Raw genomic sequence first — 17,366 nt, forward strand, 5'->3', positions numbered from 1 at the left:
CAAAACATTTGCCTATGTAAGTTAGACTTTATGAGCCACACAAGTGCATTTTACTTCCAGTCAGCTGTACTGTCATTTGTACTGCCCCACCCAATAATCTCAGGCTTTCCCAGAAGTTGAACCAACTCAACTAAACCATAACCGTAAATGTGTTTGTAGTAATAATTTTGTAGTAATAATAACGTTTTTACCCCATAAGGTTAAGTGGCAGGAGATTTACAGCAAACAAGGGTTACAGCCAAAATATACTGTGATTGCTTTTTATATAATGTAAGTTAGTTGCATTAACAAAGACCCTTATCTTTTCCTTTAACTCAGTTAATAGGTCACTGGCTTTAGTCAACAGACAAGATGAGCTCCATTACTTCCTCAGTTTCCATTTTGAATGTTGCCAAACAAGTCAAGTTATCATTATTTCCAACTTTTAAGATTTCACTTAGACCAGTTACAATAGGGAGTATGAGTTGCACACTATTCAAATGTTTAGGGAACGTTTTGGACGAATATCCCACTCTAGCCAAGCCTGGGAGGTATCTGATCAGTCACTATTTAGCAGTGTGACAAAGAGCTCCAATATGCAACCAAATAATACAAAAACACCATGAGCAATAGGAAGAAACTGGGCAGATGGAGTTAGGCTTTGTTTGTAAAGAATGTTTTATTAACCTAATCATTGAATGACAAATATCCAGAGTATTTAAAACATCCTTACTTTATATTTAGTGCCTTAATATTTTTTATTTCACTGTAGTGGTGAAAAATGAATCAATTAGTACAAACTGACAATTTTTACTTGGTGAATCCAGTCACTTTTGACTTCAACCTGCTCTGATACAGTAATTGGTTGATAGGTGTTTGGTTGAATGGGATGTGCACAGGCACACTGTAGCTTTAGGCTGGGTTGTTTATTCAACTCCCAGTGACTTATAGGGATTTGATTGCTTTGATTGAAGCAGGTGATTTTGGCCTTTAGTCAAAAAAAAACAAAAAAAACATGGGTTGTAACCAAATCGGCTCCACCCTGATACGCTCTTACCAATATTATGAAAGTAAAGTGAAAAGTGTGGTTCACTCATAGCACACAAACATAATATTTTTACGCCACACCGACAATAGGTACTTCTTATTGATTCATGAGCCAGCCTAAGTATGTTTAAGAGCCCCATGGTGTGTGGACCCTGGGAGCACCATCATTTCCATAGACAGTGGTAAATAAAGATAACCTAAAAGACTGTAAAGATGCTTTTTAATTAAAGACACATACAGACAAATGTCAAAGTAATCAGTGTTTCTTTAATTTACAGTCTCTAAGAAAACAAAAACAAAAACAGTGACCACAACTATTTAAAATATGCAATATTCCCTAAGAAGTCAACCTTAAAATTTTAATCTGTAGGCCTATAACATACGCAAGTAAGACCAGTGCACCCACAGCAAGGTACTTGCATAAATGAGCCTAGAAACAAATAACATTGATATGCACAGAATAAACATTCCTGTTCTGTTTTACAAACTTGGATAGACTCTATACTAAAAATTTTTAACTACTTCTCTCATTGCGTTAACAGTTGCACACAGTTAGCATCACTGCTAAAACCTGTTTGGTTAAATAAAAGCTTGCAAACATAAAAATGACAATACAATCTATAGCAGTGAAAACAAATTCTCTGTTACAATCAGAATCCTGTGTGGCCAAGTACAAATACCAAAATTAAAGTCTTTGCAGAAAGAAAATCACTATCAATATTATACACTAAAGTGGTATCCAAAAACAAACTAAAGCTACTATTCGGATAGTAAAATGTTTCACAAGCTTGTTAAAAGGCTTTTAGCTAGTGCCGTAAAATGGTTGTATGCTTTATAATGACAGACTGCAGGGCACAATCTATGACCCTGTGCAGTTTGGTCCCATTGTCAGATCAGTGTTATTTCTGCCAAATTGGCTGGACTGTGGTGTTTTATGTCATCACCAACAACATACTTATTGCCGAGACATAGCTCAGAAAAACATAACATATAGTCACTGTTTGCAAATTAAATTAGATTTTAATATATTTGCAGTACAATAATTTATCTTGTTGCCTAGCTGGTTTGATCAAATATGTGCAGTTCTTTTTTGTGTTAATTCAAAAATTGCAAGTTATTTTCTAACCATCCTAACCAAAAAAGTGTAAATATTAATATAATGCTGCATGAAAGAGATTTTAATTTACCAAAATAAAGCAAAAGCATAAAACTTTAAACTTGACAAGAAACTGCATTTCACTCTTAAACAGCGCTTTTACTAGTCTTGATGTAGGAAATGGTTGTGTCAAGTCTGAAGAAGTGAAAACAAAGTAATATGTTTCATAGGAATATCTTAAAACATTTAATCTGCATTTATTGATCCATTGGATAAAATCACTCAGTCAGATCTTGTGAGAACACAGAAGATACGATTTTCTGCAGATTCCTTTGCTGCTCAGATGTTCTCTCCATCAACTTCTGCCCTTTTATGGTCCTGTTCTGTCTCTTCTCTCTGCATGCCACCTTGCTCGTCATTGACCTGGAATTTATCGAGGCCCCATTTTGGATAGATGATATTGGGGCCTCCAGTGGCTTTGCGGATAAGGAACCTCGCTCTTCCGCGAGTTAAACTTCCCCTCCCTCGACCTCGATTGTCTGTCCACTTGGATTCTGACTCTTCATCTCTGTCATCGTGCTAAAAATGTGGGAGAATGTGAGAGACATATGTCAAGGCTCAAATTCAACACATTAAGTGCTGAAGCTGAAAAACAATTTTTTGAAAAATCTATGTTAGCCCTATCATCAGCTAAATACCATTCAAAGGAGAGAGTAGTCAGTTTATTCACTAACCAGGCTGCTAGCTGTCGCTAGGTAAAATCAGCCACAAAGAGGGTGCTACACCAGAAATCTCCCTGTGACCCTTATGGTTACTAGCAGACTATAGCAATTTCTCATAGTTGCATTGAAGACTGAACATTCGTTACTACTTGCTGAGTGGTAGTGAAAAAGAGCAATGCAAACCTGAAGAACAAGAACAACTTTCCTTTTAAGGGTCAGATGTTTCTGGATTTTTGTTGCACTTTTAACAATTTCACTACTTCTCAGCTAGCAGTCACTTTGTGGTTTGGCAGGCAAATTACAGGTCACCGTGGCAACTTCATAATATCAAATCAAATCACTTTTTATTCTCACATCACATGTGCAGGTACACTGGTACAGCACATGCGAGTGAAATTCTTGTGTGCAAGCTTCACAAGCAACAGAGGTGTGCAAAATGCAATACAATAACATAAGAACAATGCTAAAGCTGTTTGGTAGGGCACCATGCCTTCTTTGAAAGCACCTTTACTTTCATTGAGTGACTGCATGCAACCACTCACCAACTAGCCAGAGAAGATACATTTTCTTCCCTGGTGAGTTAAGGGGTTGACGACTCTGCTCTAGGCCTGCATGATTGGGATCGTTAGCAACTGATTTCACAATGACACCAGCAACCACTTGTTAACTTGTTGGGGAATGCACATTTTTCCACAGTGACCAGTGGTTGCCAGGAAGTTACTGGCAGGTCTATAACCCAGTGTAACTGAGGTATAAGTGGTTAAGCTGATGGATGGCTGAATGGACAGATTTTCACATTTTGAATTTGATGCCAACAATGTAGTAAAATCATGACAGGGACATGTTTACCACCATTTGCATCACCTCTTCTTTTAACAACCATTCTAAGCATTTGGCAGCTGCTTGATATATAATTCCAGCTGGTCAACAGTTTAGTCCTCCTTAGTCATATTCATGGCTTCATAATGCTCCACATGTCAGACGAATAGATGTGGAATGCAGCCAGGCCGCTTTAGCACCGGGACTTGTTTACTGTGGAGCCATGCTGCTATTAATAAACAGAATAGGGTTCGGCGCTGTTTTTAAGCCAACCCTTCAACTATAGAGATGTCATCTGGGTGGCACCATACATTGCTTCAAAACCTGTATGTATTGTTCAGCATTTTTTCAGACCCTCAGTTTTCACTAGATGTGCAGTTTAAATGTTTGGCAAATAATTATTTGCTTCTATTGTTTACATTTAACACAGCCTCTAAATATTTTCAGAAATCAAGGTTGACAAAATAAGGAAAGAGATAAGGAAAGAGAAAACCTTACCAAGTAATATTTTTTGCTCTTGGGAGTATATTCTGGGTTCCAGTCTTCACTTTTTTGGTGTACAACCATGCTTACAGGATTACTGTGTGAAATGTTACCCTGATAGTTCCCTTTGCTCCAGTTCCTTCCACGTATTCTTACTTGCTATAATTGGAGAAAAAGAAAAAAATGCTCAAAATATGCAATACATAGCGATACATAGCAAACTGTCTATGATGGGAATTTTACATTATATTGTAGATATTACAACAAATCAAGCTTTTTATTGGCCTTACAAATCCTCCATGTGGATGTCCACTTTCAGCTGAACCTGATGATTCCCTTTGGCCCAGTCGGTTTTTATTAAAGTCTCCATTTTTTGAATCAGGTTTCTCTTGGGGTAAACCTTCATCTTTGTTAGATTTGGAGGATGAGGAAGATGAGGATGAAGTGGAGCGAGAACGTTTCTTCTTCTTCTTGCTTTTCCTGCACAAGGATTATCATGCAAGCAAATTCTTTACATGCAGCTGTTTATAGTGCAAGATGATTATGTCATCATAATGGTAGATACAAGTACAGAACAATTGTGCATACTTTGATTTCTTGTGGTATTTATGGAAGTTTTCCACAGATCTCTCTCTGCTAGAATCTGGGGAATCTCCCGCATCTCTTCCCTGATCCTCGTTATAATATCTTTCATGGGTCGAATATTTTTTACGGCGTTCAATATCCAAGCGAAGGTCCATTGGGTCACCCTTGATTTTTTCCCCTCCATCCTGAGCAAAATCAAAACAGAACACAATGTCGTGGATAGACTTTGGATTAGCATGTGGAGGGCTGTCAGTCTTCTCTGAGCTAAGCGGATTTGTAAACTAAATAGTGAAGTGCAGGGGAAAAGGGCAAAAACCCAGGTGACAACCAGCTGGCATGAATAAAACCAAGCTATTTTTGAGTGAATTTTGAGTGCATTTAATAGGCCAAGCCAGTAGTTTTGCATGTTTTTAGTGTTTCCTAAACATCTACTTTTCCAAATCTTATGTTTTGATGATCAAATTTTACATGACTTCCTGGTCACAAAAGTCTTGATAATTTCTTTAGATAGGTGGTTCAGCACAGTTAACATGTAGCTAGCCTTATCCATCCAATCCATTCAACAGCAATAAAATGTCCAGCAACAGATTCACATATTTAAATTCCTGAACTTCAGCAACATCACATACTCGTGTTTTTCAAAACACAAAGGTTTGTTAAACTTTCAGGCCATAACAAGTTGAAATCATGTCATATTTTATCATATAGTTATCATGAACCAACATCAATGGATGGCAGGAAGAAATCAGAAAAATATTTGCTTTGGGTTTGGAAAACATGTGGGAAAAATGCCGAAGTGTAAACATGGATAAAACATGCAAAACCGCCAGTATGGCTCTTTCACAACAGTGACAGACAAGGCGTGTGATTGTTCATGCTAATTTCAGTTTACTCAGTACTTAGTATTTGCTCTGCATGTTTGAGAGTTGACCAGATGTATCCATGCGCATCAATAAAGAAATACTATGATGGTTTACTCAGAATGTTAAGCAAGTAAACGTAAGCACAGGCACATGAAGTGCTTGCTGTTGGTTATTTCCGTTCCTTATTTTTTTAAAAGAATACTTACGAAGACGATTGCTTAGAGTCCCTTGAACAGCTTTGGCACTGAGGCTTCCATTTTTGACCTTATTTGATTCATTAGCCTTGGTCAGGCTTGTGCCCACAATACAACCCATTCACCATGTGAGGCGATATAACAAACAGCAAAGTCAAAGTGCCTTATTTTGCATTTGCTTTTCTTAGACTTGAGCATCTCCCTTCAAGGAAAGCCATGGGCTTTCAGAGAGTGCAGTCTAAAGGCATGTGGCTTTCTCACTTGTTTGAAGTTGTCTTATTCCAATATACTTCATACGTCAAAATGTTCAGTCACCTTGTAAGTGCCATCCTCTGAGCTTTTCATCGCCTCAAAAAGTTGAGGGTGTTTCTTAAAAGCACTTGGTGAAACATCGATTCGCCTGCAAGAAAGAAATCAAGATGGGATAAAAGAAATGCAAGACACGTGCCATAACAAACAAACGGTCGGCAACACTGAACTGGAAAGACAACACAAAACAGAAAAAAAGAAAACTGCTGGGAAAGTAAAACTGACCTCCACCAAGCATGAGAACAAATAAGCCAAGATAGTCTGTAGATTATCAGGGAGGAAAGGTGAGAAAAAAATACCTGAAAGCTGTTAAAAGAGGAGGTGAAGCCACAGCACACTGAAGGTGAGAGGGGTCACTCAATAGGCGACTCTACCTGTGTATCTCTGGACTTTTTCTTGGCTTCATCATTTCCTTCTCTGCAGCTTGTCTTTGGTACAAGGTGAATCGCTCATTTAGAGTCATGCCAGAAGATGGAAAGTGCTGAGCTGATTTGGTAACAAAGTAAGAAGCAAAAGCTATGGTTACGTCACATTTGCAATCGCTTGATATGGTTTAGACACAGAAGACTCACCTTTGATGTGGTGAACAATGGTGACAATGTGCTGAGCAAACAGCTCAGAGGGACTTCTTTGTAACTGTGCAGCCTTTACATGCTGGAAGATGGAGCGAAATTCCTGATCCTTTTTAGAGGACTGCACAAGGTCCTGAGACAACTGTCGCTCTTCAGCTAAAATATCTGACGAACTGAAATGATAAGTTCTTTAGTCTCTTGAATTTCTTTTGAATGAATAATGACATAACATTAAAAAAAGAATTATTGAACCTATTGAACAAGGCTCACCTTATCAGGCTATCTCCAAGGAAATCCATTCTAACATTAAATTTTGCTTCCTGTTTTCTTGAGGACATGACAGGCGGGTCCTCTACTCTGACCTCAAACGTGTCTCTGTCAGAGTTCCTCCGCAATGGTGGTGTAGGAGATGGGATAGATAGAGATTCTGCCGTCTTCCTGGCTTTACAAATCAAATCTGGGGACAGTTCTTTGAATTTTCCCGTTAACTCCCTTTTGGCAGCGGCAGTGGCTGCTGTTTTATCCTGCTTTCCACTGAGATAAAGCTCCTCTGCCGTGGCATCTTTGCCACTATTAGCAAACTTCTGCCATTTCGCAAAGCACTCTTCAAACTGTTCTCGGGCTGACGGAGTGACCTTGATCTTTGGCTTACAGGACACTTCTCCATTATTCCAATTTTTTGGAAGTGATTTAAATTGAGGCTTAATGATCATCTCATCCTCTTCTTCCCCATCAGCAGACAGAAATGGTGATGCTTTGAAAAAGCTATTCAGAGACACTCCAGCATCATTATCCTCTTTGTATTTTCTTGATACAGAATCAGAGACAACTACAGAAGCTTTGCCATTTACTTTCTCTTGTTCCATTTCCATACAGTTTGCTTCTGCGTTCCTGGCATTTTCTGAAGCAGATTTAGCTTTAGCTTTAGCTTCCTCCCAAAACCTAAAGAAGGAAAAAGAGATAAAAACGCTCTGTCTAACTCGAAAACCTGATTGTGAGACAGCTGCAAAAATGAAAATAACAGTGAAATATAAGCATTTTTATCAGGGAAGCACTTTAGTAATGAAAATAAAGAAAAAGAAGGATGTTGTTTTCACTTGGAAAACCTTTAGAATTCCTGTAAATGGATACAGTAGCTGAAGCTTGAAAAGTTTATAAAATGCAAATATGAAATGGTTGTGTAGTTTACCCAAAGTAAAGCTCAAATGAACCTGCTGTCCATTATTGGACTACCAAAAGTATATTTGTAATGGCTTCTGGTACATTTGCCTGATGTGGACTTTTTTTCATTGTTTATTGTCGCACCACTGTCTGCTCAGCTTTGATACATACTCTGTTACATGTCCTGCACACACAGCCGAGCCAGGCTACTTATTTGTAATAGATTTCTAACTAATTTGTAACTATATTGCTGGAAAACCTAATCTATCCATTAATATGGAATCAAACCCAAAAATCCACAATCTGCATTATGTGAGGCTCCAAACAGAAGAACCAAACAACAATTTGTGTTTCAAGTTACTAAAAATTGTCATGAGTGTAAACATAAAATTGGTCTTACTTCCTGAATGCAATGGAGATTGCTGTTTTATCTCTATCCAGGTAGTCTTCTTTGGAGATGTCAAAGCTGGAAAGGATTTGATTTAGACCTTCATTTGAAGGTTTTTTATTCGAGGATGAACCACACACCATCTGCCAGGTGGGGGTGCCATTGGGTGTGATGCCTGTGTTTTTAGTGGGGCTAGACTGGTTAGCCATTTGGCTGCTCTGACCAACAGTAGCAGCAGAGCCTGCCAGCGGACTGTTTTTCTTTGGACTGCTGCTGTAGTTTGTCAGGCCTTTCCAGTTCCCCTCAGTTTTCCCACCGCCAGCACCTTCTATATCATCTCCTGCCAATAACTCAACACGCTCCCCTGACTCATCCTCTCCCTCTCCTCCCTTTTGAACGTCCTTGGAAGCCAGCTGCTCATCTTTCACATCTTTTGAGGTTTGGTTAGCGAGCAGCGAGGCCGGCCTGCATTTAGGAGAGGAGGAGTGTGATGAGGCAGAAGAATGCTGCGAGTGTCTGGATAAAGGAGAACAGGATTTGTCGGACTGGTGAGATTGACCATGAGGGGAGGTCCCACAGTGTTTCTGAGAGCGTCCTTGTGAATGGTTTTGATGTTGTTTCTGTTGCCAATGCTGTTGCTGTTGTTGTTTCTGATGATTTTGTTGCTGTTTTTGAGGATGCTGCCTGAAATTCTTCCAGTTCTGATGATAGTTGTTGTTATTGTAGCCACGTCCACCTCGTTGGTAGCGTCCACGTGGGAAGTAGCCCCGTCCTCGACCCCTGAAGTTATAAGGCCTACGGAAGCCGCGGTGATAGCCCCGGAAGTCCCGGTTGTTCTGGTAACCTCGCGGATATTTCTTCTCCCGGTTATAGGATGGAGAATAAGATCTTGATCTTGATCTTGACCTTGACCGAGACCGAGATCTAGAGCTGTGAATGAATAAAGAAGACAACGAAAACATTACGTTTATTTCTATATACAGATAGAATATAGATATGTAGATATATAGATAGAATATAGAATATGATATAGATACATTTTCTCAATAATGTATTGCCTCCAAAATAGAAACAGTAGATCTTATGTGAAACAACACTACCAGAAACTATAAACCACCTACAATTAACAGTTTAGAGCTGAGACAGACAGATGCTTGGTTAATATAAAAGGGAAAAAGGCGGAGCATATTTGCTTTGGCTCAATGACATACAAAACTAGGAGTACTTGGATGATTGCTTACAACTGTTTAAAAAAAAACAACGTTTATTGCTGGTCTGAAAAATTGAAATGACATATCTATTCATAACTATTCAAATTCTAGGGAAGTTTACAGAAGAAAAACACACAGCTCCTATTATTCAGGATCATTTTGAAAATAATAGCAACCCTTAATATTTTGAAACAAATGTTTTGAAAATAATCCTTAAATTCTGTGACAATGTATAACACTTGAATATATGTTATTATGATAACACATGGAGAACACAACATGTTGCGGAGCATACTGCAAGGTCAGATTACACCACAGGGTGGCGATGCTGCACTTCCAATAAAAAGCCTTCCACAGCGTGCTAGCCTTGACTTTTTACCAGGGCTTCAGATTATAACAGTCTGTTCTTCAGTTTTCTCAAATCAGCAATTTAATCAGAACAACATGCTTTTAAAAGTACATTTCAACACTGTGTCCACAGCTGTCCACTGTCATATTTGAGAGTATAACTGTTTCAGACTTCAAAGTAGTAGTGCAAAGTATCTACTGCTACTTGTATTTAACTGCATCTTCAGCAGCTTTTATAAAGGATGCATTTCTCACCACCACCCTCCTAAAATGTTAAGAGTATGAAGTGATTTACAAATAATTTAAAATCTAAAAAATGCTGCAGAGCAAAATTCTAGATTAATGAATTAAAGCTGTGCCAAAGTACATGCAAACATAACACTAAACTAGATAAATGAACTTAAATTTATAAAAAAAGAAATAACAGAAGCATGTAACTCACCTAGTGTGCTTTCTCATTGGAATACAGAGGCAGCGCAATGAGCAGCACTGCACAGTGCGAGCTACAAATACTGCATCTCCTCTGCCCAGCTCTGGTGGAACAGGGAGTCACATGGACCGTATAAGGGTGGGAAATCTACTACTGCCTGAATTCTTTGACTCTATGCCTGCCAGTTAAAAGGGCTTTTCAGCACGTTTGGAGAGGATTAATGACAGAATATTGTGTCACACATGGCAAATCTGTTCCACCAAATTGTTGTGGATATTATTTTCTTTCAGCTTCCTGCTATGACTTATCAGTGAGTAAAAAATCGGCCAAGCGAGAGCTCAGACCATGTACTTCTGTAAACTGTGGCTCTAATTACTAAGTGTGTTATAGCAAGATCAGGTAATGTTGGAAAGAAAGAGTTTAAGCTTCGCACTGGCAACATTTGACAACATGTTTCAACCCAGCAGACTGTCAAACCTGCACCTTTAAATGCTCTTTAACCTGACAACTGTTTCTTGTTCTAACATGCTGCCCATGTAAAACATGCAGGAAATTAACTATTTATTTGTGCGTGCCTGCATGCGTGCATGCGTGTGTGTGTGTGTGTGCGCAGAGGGTGGGCAGGGATATGCTTTTTTCTGTTTTTGTATTTACATTTTTGTTGTTTTCAAACTTGTACAAAGGTGTGCATTCACACTTTTCCAGTCCTGTTTTGCCTTCCCACAAAGCCATTTGCACACGTGCAAGGTAGCTTCAGGAAGAGTAGACCATTAAATTCCTTCCATGACTCTTATTTATGCTAATTTTAATACAAGCTGTAACACTGCCAGGAAATGAGCTAGCCTGTCATTTTATTGCCATTCGGGCGTCACTCTACCAGTAGCGGCAAAGGCATCAGACTGAAGCCTTACTGTTTCTTACGAAAGCACATCAAAGTCAGCAGAAAACCCTTCAGTCAAAGCTTCACGACATAAAAGCACATCAACAAAATGCCTTTCAAAATACTGTGAAATGTGGTACAAAACATTCCCATATGCCACTGTGCAATATTATATTAGACTACCTTAACTAAATTCACTAACCGGGAGCTGAACTCTCAAATATTAATTTCCTGTGGATACAGAGCCTGACTCAAGAGTTTGGGTAGGACTCAAAGGCTCTAATATGCTCCACCAGCTCTGTCTATTCATGTGAAAACCAAACTCTTTAAATCCTACAGATGGCAATCAAAGATACACAAAAATACACAGTGTGTTTCCAGTCAGCCACAATAAGATTTGCTACACAAAACAGATGAAAATGGATCTCAAGAATGAGTTTTTAAATTTTACTTTAACAACACAGATCTGGCAACTAGGGTGGAACTTTAGCAATCAAGGCAAATGCATGTTATCCGCTAACAAGCTGTTGCGAACGGAAGATCGCTCGTACCTATAGCGGTGCTTCCTGGACCGAGACCTGGAGCGACTCCTGGAGCGGGAGGTGGAACGGGATCTTGACCTGGACCTCGAGCGGCTCCGAGATCTCGAGGCTGATTTTGTGGATCTGGACATCACTGCACTCAGCCTACCTCTAGCTGTGACACAAAAATGTTTTACAGTCAAGTTAGGATTGCTGAATATGTATACGGTGCGCCTGTTTAAAAAAGAATTATGACATCACCTGTTCATTTGGAGGAACAATTGGATGAACAATAAAAGAAAGGATAAACAAATTTCAGGAAAGCTGGGAGTCAAAAATCCCTTAAATGAAGATGTCCAACAGAGATAAACCTTCCAAAATGAGCTTCAAAAACAATCTTAAAGAAAAAGCTGCATGAAGAAAAACAACAGCTGTGAAAAAGGAAGAGGCCAATCTGTAATAGTGTAAGGTTTAAACAGAAGGAGTTTTATTTATCTCACTCATCATTTGCATAGAGGGCTGTCTTCTATCAGTCACCTGACTAGTTATTTTTTCAGCCTACCAAAAATATTATAAAACAATTATTCAGAAATAATAATATAATGATAATATAATATTATTATGATAAATAATAATATAATATACAGTTATTAGTATGATAGATTGTTTTTCAATTTCCTTATCACAGAAGACCTGCAGAGCAACATAAAATAACTTAAAACTGGTGACAGAAATGTTGTGTCTCAGTTGACTGTGCAGAAGAAAAAGTTGCCAGTTTTTTAATAAGGCAAAATAACAGAGAAGACAAACCACGGAATTCAGTACTATTTGTATTCCTTTGGGTGTTTGACACTAACATACCTCTAAATATACCTACATACAACATATCTCTATATTTACAGATATATATATATATATATATATATATATATATATATATATATATATATATATATATATATATATATATATATATAGGGAGAGAGAGATATGTTGTATATGTTGACCAGACTCACTGAGTGTATGACATATGAGAATCTGAATTAGAGAGACTTTATTAATCCCAGAGGAAAATTGAGTTGTCATAGCAGCAAATATACAACAAACATCAAGCACTCCTATAAAATGAGCGTAGAAACAGAGATATTCATAAATATTAAGATAAATAGATAAATATAAATATAGGTATAAATATACATATACATATAACATATAGAAATATAGAGACATTTATACATTAAGATGTGCTAGAGATGCTGCGTACAAGGGATTATTCTGAGGAAGTCATAAAAGCCATGCTAACCATGTTAAATGCAAAAGCTGCTACTTCCATTTTTACACCACAGCATCGTATGTAATCAAGTGTAAATCTATTCACATAAAATGCATGGTAACACAAGCCTCGTTTAGTGGTTTTTTTTGCTTTTCCCCTTTTCATAACTTATTAAGAGCTTTCATTACTGTTACACTTGCCCCTTTCTCGATCCTTTGTTAAATATTTAACCTACACCATGCCCAGCTAAAACCAGTTGATTTCCTCTGCAGCTACATAGAAATTTGCTTGTGGTTAATGCTCTGCTGTGAATCCGACACCACAGAGATGTTCTCACTGGATGTTCTCACTACATGGTCTGCACACACCGACCTCAATGTACATTAAACTTCAAAGGATGACTCTTCTGAAATCAGGGCTATGCTTGCAAACTTCCCGAATTGCACTTTCATAGTGAGAGGAGGAGTTTAGTAAGAGTCTAGTTTATTCCCTTCCAAGGCTCACAGGGCAATATCTGTGCCATATGATCCTCAGAGTACAGTAAAAGCTAGGGATCAAATAATTGATCTTTCATTATGAGAATCATCTTCAGAGATTTAGGAAGGAGGAAATTGCAAGCTACACATGGCATGGATTACAAAAGCACCGAACGCTATCACATGGTAGTCCCAGCGTGCATCCCCGCTACTATTTTGGAGAGTATCGAAATAGATCCAATCCCTCCCACCCCCACCCAACTCTTTCACGTGCTCTATGAACTTCCCACTTCCCTCATTTCTGGCAGCTTGTTTTTTGGCTTTCAGAGAATAATTTCCTGAACGTCCGACCTAAATAAAGAGTTAACGCTGAGTTTAGCCTAATGTACACATTTCAGCAAAGGCAGACAGATGTGGTTCTTTGCAGCATCTGGTGGCTAAACAGTAAAATCAATGACTTTTTCATATTAGCTTTTGAATGAGTTTCAGCAGAAACTATGCACAAAAGATCTCTACAAAGCCGTGGTTACTCATTGCATTAAGACTGCATTATTATCACACCACAACCTCATTTCAGCATCACGTATGCATAAAATTAGATGTGTGACCATAACATTGTTTTTCCCTGTAGCTGGTAGAATAAGACAACGAGATCTGTTTTGACAGTGTCACCCTGAAAGTTCAATTGATAACCAGCTGCAGCTGTCTGTGCTCCACAATGTGTGGTCGACAGTCTAATCACTGAGATTGCACCCTCTTGGAAAGGCAGGAGAGAGTAGGCCTTTAATCACTAACTACTAGATTTCTGAACACCATTACTCTTACTGACACACATGCATGCAAATCCACACAAATGTTATTACCAGTATGTTTTTGTCTGCTTCCTCATCCATATCCTAATAATGAATCTATCATTATGTATTTGACATAGCCACTACATTTGTGTCAACAACTTAGATTATTTTCATTATTTGTTTGCTCATAAGCAAATTCAAGGTTAAGGTCTAACCTGAGTCTTACTGGTTTCAATCCAGAGTTTTGAGGGGGGTTTTCATAGCAAGGTTTCTGTAACAAACACAACAGGAACAGCATGCAAAACTAGAAAAGCAGGTCTGCAGTCCAACTGCTAGAGAAGCAATGATGGTGAAGTGCGTGTAGAACGATGTGCTAAATAGACGTGCTCGAAAAATGAACAACATTAAAATGTCTGTTTAACACTGTCTGGTATTCATGTGGATACACACACACACACAAACACACATGCTATTAAGGCTCCCCTTGGAGCAGTGAATGACAGTTGTGTAATCCTCATCAGCTGTTTATTTCATATAACAGCAAAAGTAGCTCTGATAAACAATGGTACAGCAACATGATACATAGCTCAAAGCATATGAGAAGAAACACTCAATCATCTGCCCTATCATTAAGACTACCATGCCACAGTGGCAGCTGGAATCACATTTGCTATCTATATCTGCCCCCAAGACACTCTTCTCTCTATTTCTGAAAAAGCCACAGCAACTGTCACTGGTACAGTGTTTGGTTATTGACGTGTGGCAGTCCCTCTTAGTATTCCCTCAAGGCGCTTCACAGAGCAGTTGATGGATAACAAAGTCACTGGCAGCACAATTTAAGTTTGGGATTAATAGTTGAGCTTTCTTAGGAGGTTAATATCTTTAAAAAAAGAGAAAGACTGTTTCTCTAACAGTTGTCTGACATTTGTTTGTCATTAAGGAGCTACTGTTGCTGCTCGAAAGACAAATGAGATTTCCTGCAGCATTATTCTCTAGTAATGATCAACAACGATAGATCAGGACGCTGTTCGACTTGGCACTGAGCTTTACCACAAGCAGCTTCAGCTAGCTTTCTGCAAAGCACTAAACACACGTCACACGAGGGGGAAATTTTGTTTTAAAGTATTTTTTTCGTGCAGTTATACTGTCGTGACAACAATCGGTAGTTTAGAGACTAACAAATGCCACTGAATAGCGTTTTTGACACATATACTCCTGCCTGTAAAAAATGGCAGACGGCAGAGTGTCACAGTGGCATCCTTACAATCATATGCTTGCAGTTGTCTGTCATCACCACAGTAATGGACCTCTCCCGCATACAAGGGGGAACTCATCAGCAAAAGGTCCTCTCTATTTTGGTAAGTTGGGACCAGCCTGGAAAAATCATGAGTTATACATTTACCTTATATTTCCAAAATACACTCAGCTGTTGTTTATGTTCTTGTGGGCTGGAATCTCCATACAAACCCAGCGGCACTGCGTTTGTTTTTGTTGTTAATTAAGTGGTAGAATGTTTTCATTTCTAATTTATTTGAGCAAAAGTTATTACAGCAATCTGTAAAAAGTAGTAGTTTCTATGCTCATTAAATACAACATAAAAGAAGCCACCACAGTGATGGCAATCACAGAGATAGAGTTCACACAATATCGAAAAGGAAACTAAATTATTTGTTATGTCATGTTATTCCCGGACAGCATATTTGGACAAGGCACACCTTTGTGTTGTCAGTGTCTGTGTGTGTATGTGTGCTTTGTTTGCTAAGAAGGCTCAACCTCATAGAGGATGCCACAGTACAGCAGGATACAGGCTTGGTAGTATTTTCAAACCTTTTTTTTTTTTTTGCCTCTGTGGTCCATAGAAATAGATTCAAGCTGGATCTCAAACCCCAAACAGACAACTACAGACGCAGTTCTTTCTGCTATATATGACTTGGCAGGCTTGATTCCAGTTTGGAGCTGTTTACTGTAGGTGGAGGGACAGCTTAGAGAAACGTGTAATCACAAAAGTCATTCTTTCATTGGGCTAACCACCAAAGACAACAGTCAGTCATCTGGTGAAATTAAATGGCTCACTTTACTTTAAGTCCCCATTAAATCTATGGTGGTCTGAGGACGCACGTTGGGAACCTAAAAAAGGCTTCAGGGCTCTAACAGTGACAACCACTATATGCATCTTCAGATCATCTAGTGACAGGGGTGAGGGGCTTATCCTCAACGAGACAGTCAATGCATTTCTGTGGCCTAGAAAACACTCATATACGCAGAAAAATTGGTCATTTAAACCAAGAGAAAGACAATACATCGTGATAAGGAATAGACTTCTGATGTTTTATTTGCTTAATTAATATTTACAGCCTAGTTTGAAATGGCGGTTTATTCGCCGAGAAGGAACTTCACTTCGCGGCAAAGAAATTCATAGTATTTTTTTTTTTTTTTTTTGCGACAGATGATTCATGTGCTGCTCAACTTCCCCTTCACTTACTGTATTGTATCGTATTACACTTCACTGCCTCTGAAAATTATAATATTTCTATTACCTCTATTCGCTCTTCACAAAACTGTTGCTAAAAAATAGGAAAGACTAAGACTTACCGGGTCGGCGTTATATTTCAGTGTTGTCGCGTCACATTCAGGAACCCTGGTAAAATATAGTAGAAATGAGTGCAGACTTTTACTCCTTGGCGAACTCGTCTCTTCTATTGTACCCGACGGTGTGTATGTGTGTATGAGTGTGTGTGTGTGTGTGTGTGTGTGTGTGTCTGCGGTGTTTAGAGGGAGGGTGTGTGACAGCTCCGTGCTGCTCAGAGGTTCGTATTTCCTTCCGCCTTCTCGCCACGATTTGTCAAAACACCTTCGCTACCTTGCAGTGAACGAGATTGGAGTTCTGTAGTCAGTGGGTTAGGATTAGGCTAATATGTCTGCTGTCCTTTTAATACAATCATTTTTGTCACTAAAACCTAATCCACGACTACAGTTCACTGCGCTAAGCTTGTGTTCCTACACGGAGTTGTCCCTGCTGCAGCTTCTGTCTTACACAGTGGTGTTTTGTGCAGTTTATTATAACTCCACTGTGCAGGTCTTATATTTGACGGGGGGGGGGGGGGGTTCATTTAGGGACTTATCACTCGTTTTGAGCGCTAACCAGCTAGTTAACAGCATGAGTACTGAAATCTGTTTTTGCTCTACTGCTTGTATTTTCAAGCGAGCCTGAACAG

General features: G+C 38.8%; 1 protein-coding gene across 3 annotated transcripts; it reads right to left on the minus strand.

The window, feature by feature from the left end:
- Window positions 1-1,273: 1,273 nt before the first annotated feature.
- On the minus strand, window positions 1,274-17,071 carry thrap3a (thyroid hormone receptor associated protein 3a). Of its 3 annotated transcripts, none has more exons than XM_040030362.1 (11): window positions 16,744-17,071; window positions 11,639-11,783; window positions 8,231-9,148; window positions 6,940-7,611; window positions 6,670-6,842; window positions 6,472-6,583; window positions 6,104-6,188; window positions 4,735-4,916; window positions 4,437-4,626; window positions 4,162-4,305; window positions 1,274-2,701 (listed from the first exon to the last, which is right to left on the minus strand). In XM_040030362.1, exons 2-11 carry the CDS (start codon window positions 11,758-11,760, stop codon window positions 2,462-2,464), a joined length of 2,838 nt encoding a protein of 945 aa, XP_039886296.1. In that variant the 5' UTR covers window positions 11,761-11,783; window positions 16,744-17,071; the 3' UTR covers window positions 1,274-2,461. The 3 variants fall into 3 exon arrangements, with proteins under 3 accessions (XP_039886296.1, XP_039886297.1, XP_039886298.1); XM_040030363.1 differs by lacking the exon at window positions 16,744-17,071 and adding an exon at window positions 11,870-12,173; XM_040030364.1 differs by lacking the exons at window positions 11,639-11,783; window positions 16,744-17,071 and adding an exon at window positions 10,220-11,601.
- Between the last annotated feature and the right edge of the window lie 295 nt (window positions 17,072-17,366).

The sequence above is a fragment of the Simochromis diagramma genome, unplaced genomic scaffold (genome assembly GCF_900408965.1).
Source record: "Simochromis diagramma unplaced genomic scaffold, fSimDia1.1 OVJJ01000361.1, whole genome shotgun sequence".
Lineage (NCBI taxonomy): Eukaryota > Metazoa > Chordata > Actinopteri > Cichliformes > Cichlidae > Simochromis > Simochromis diagramma.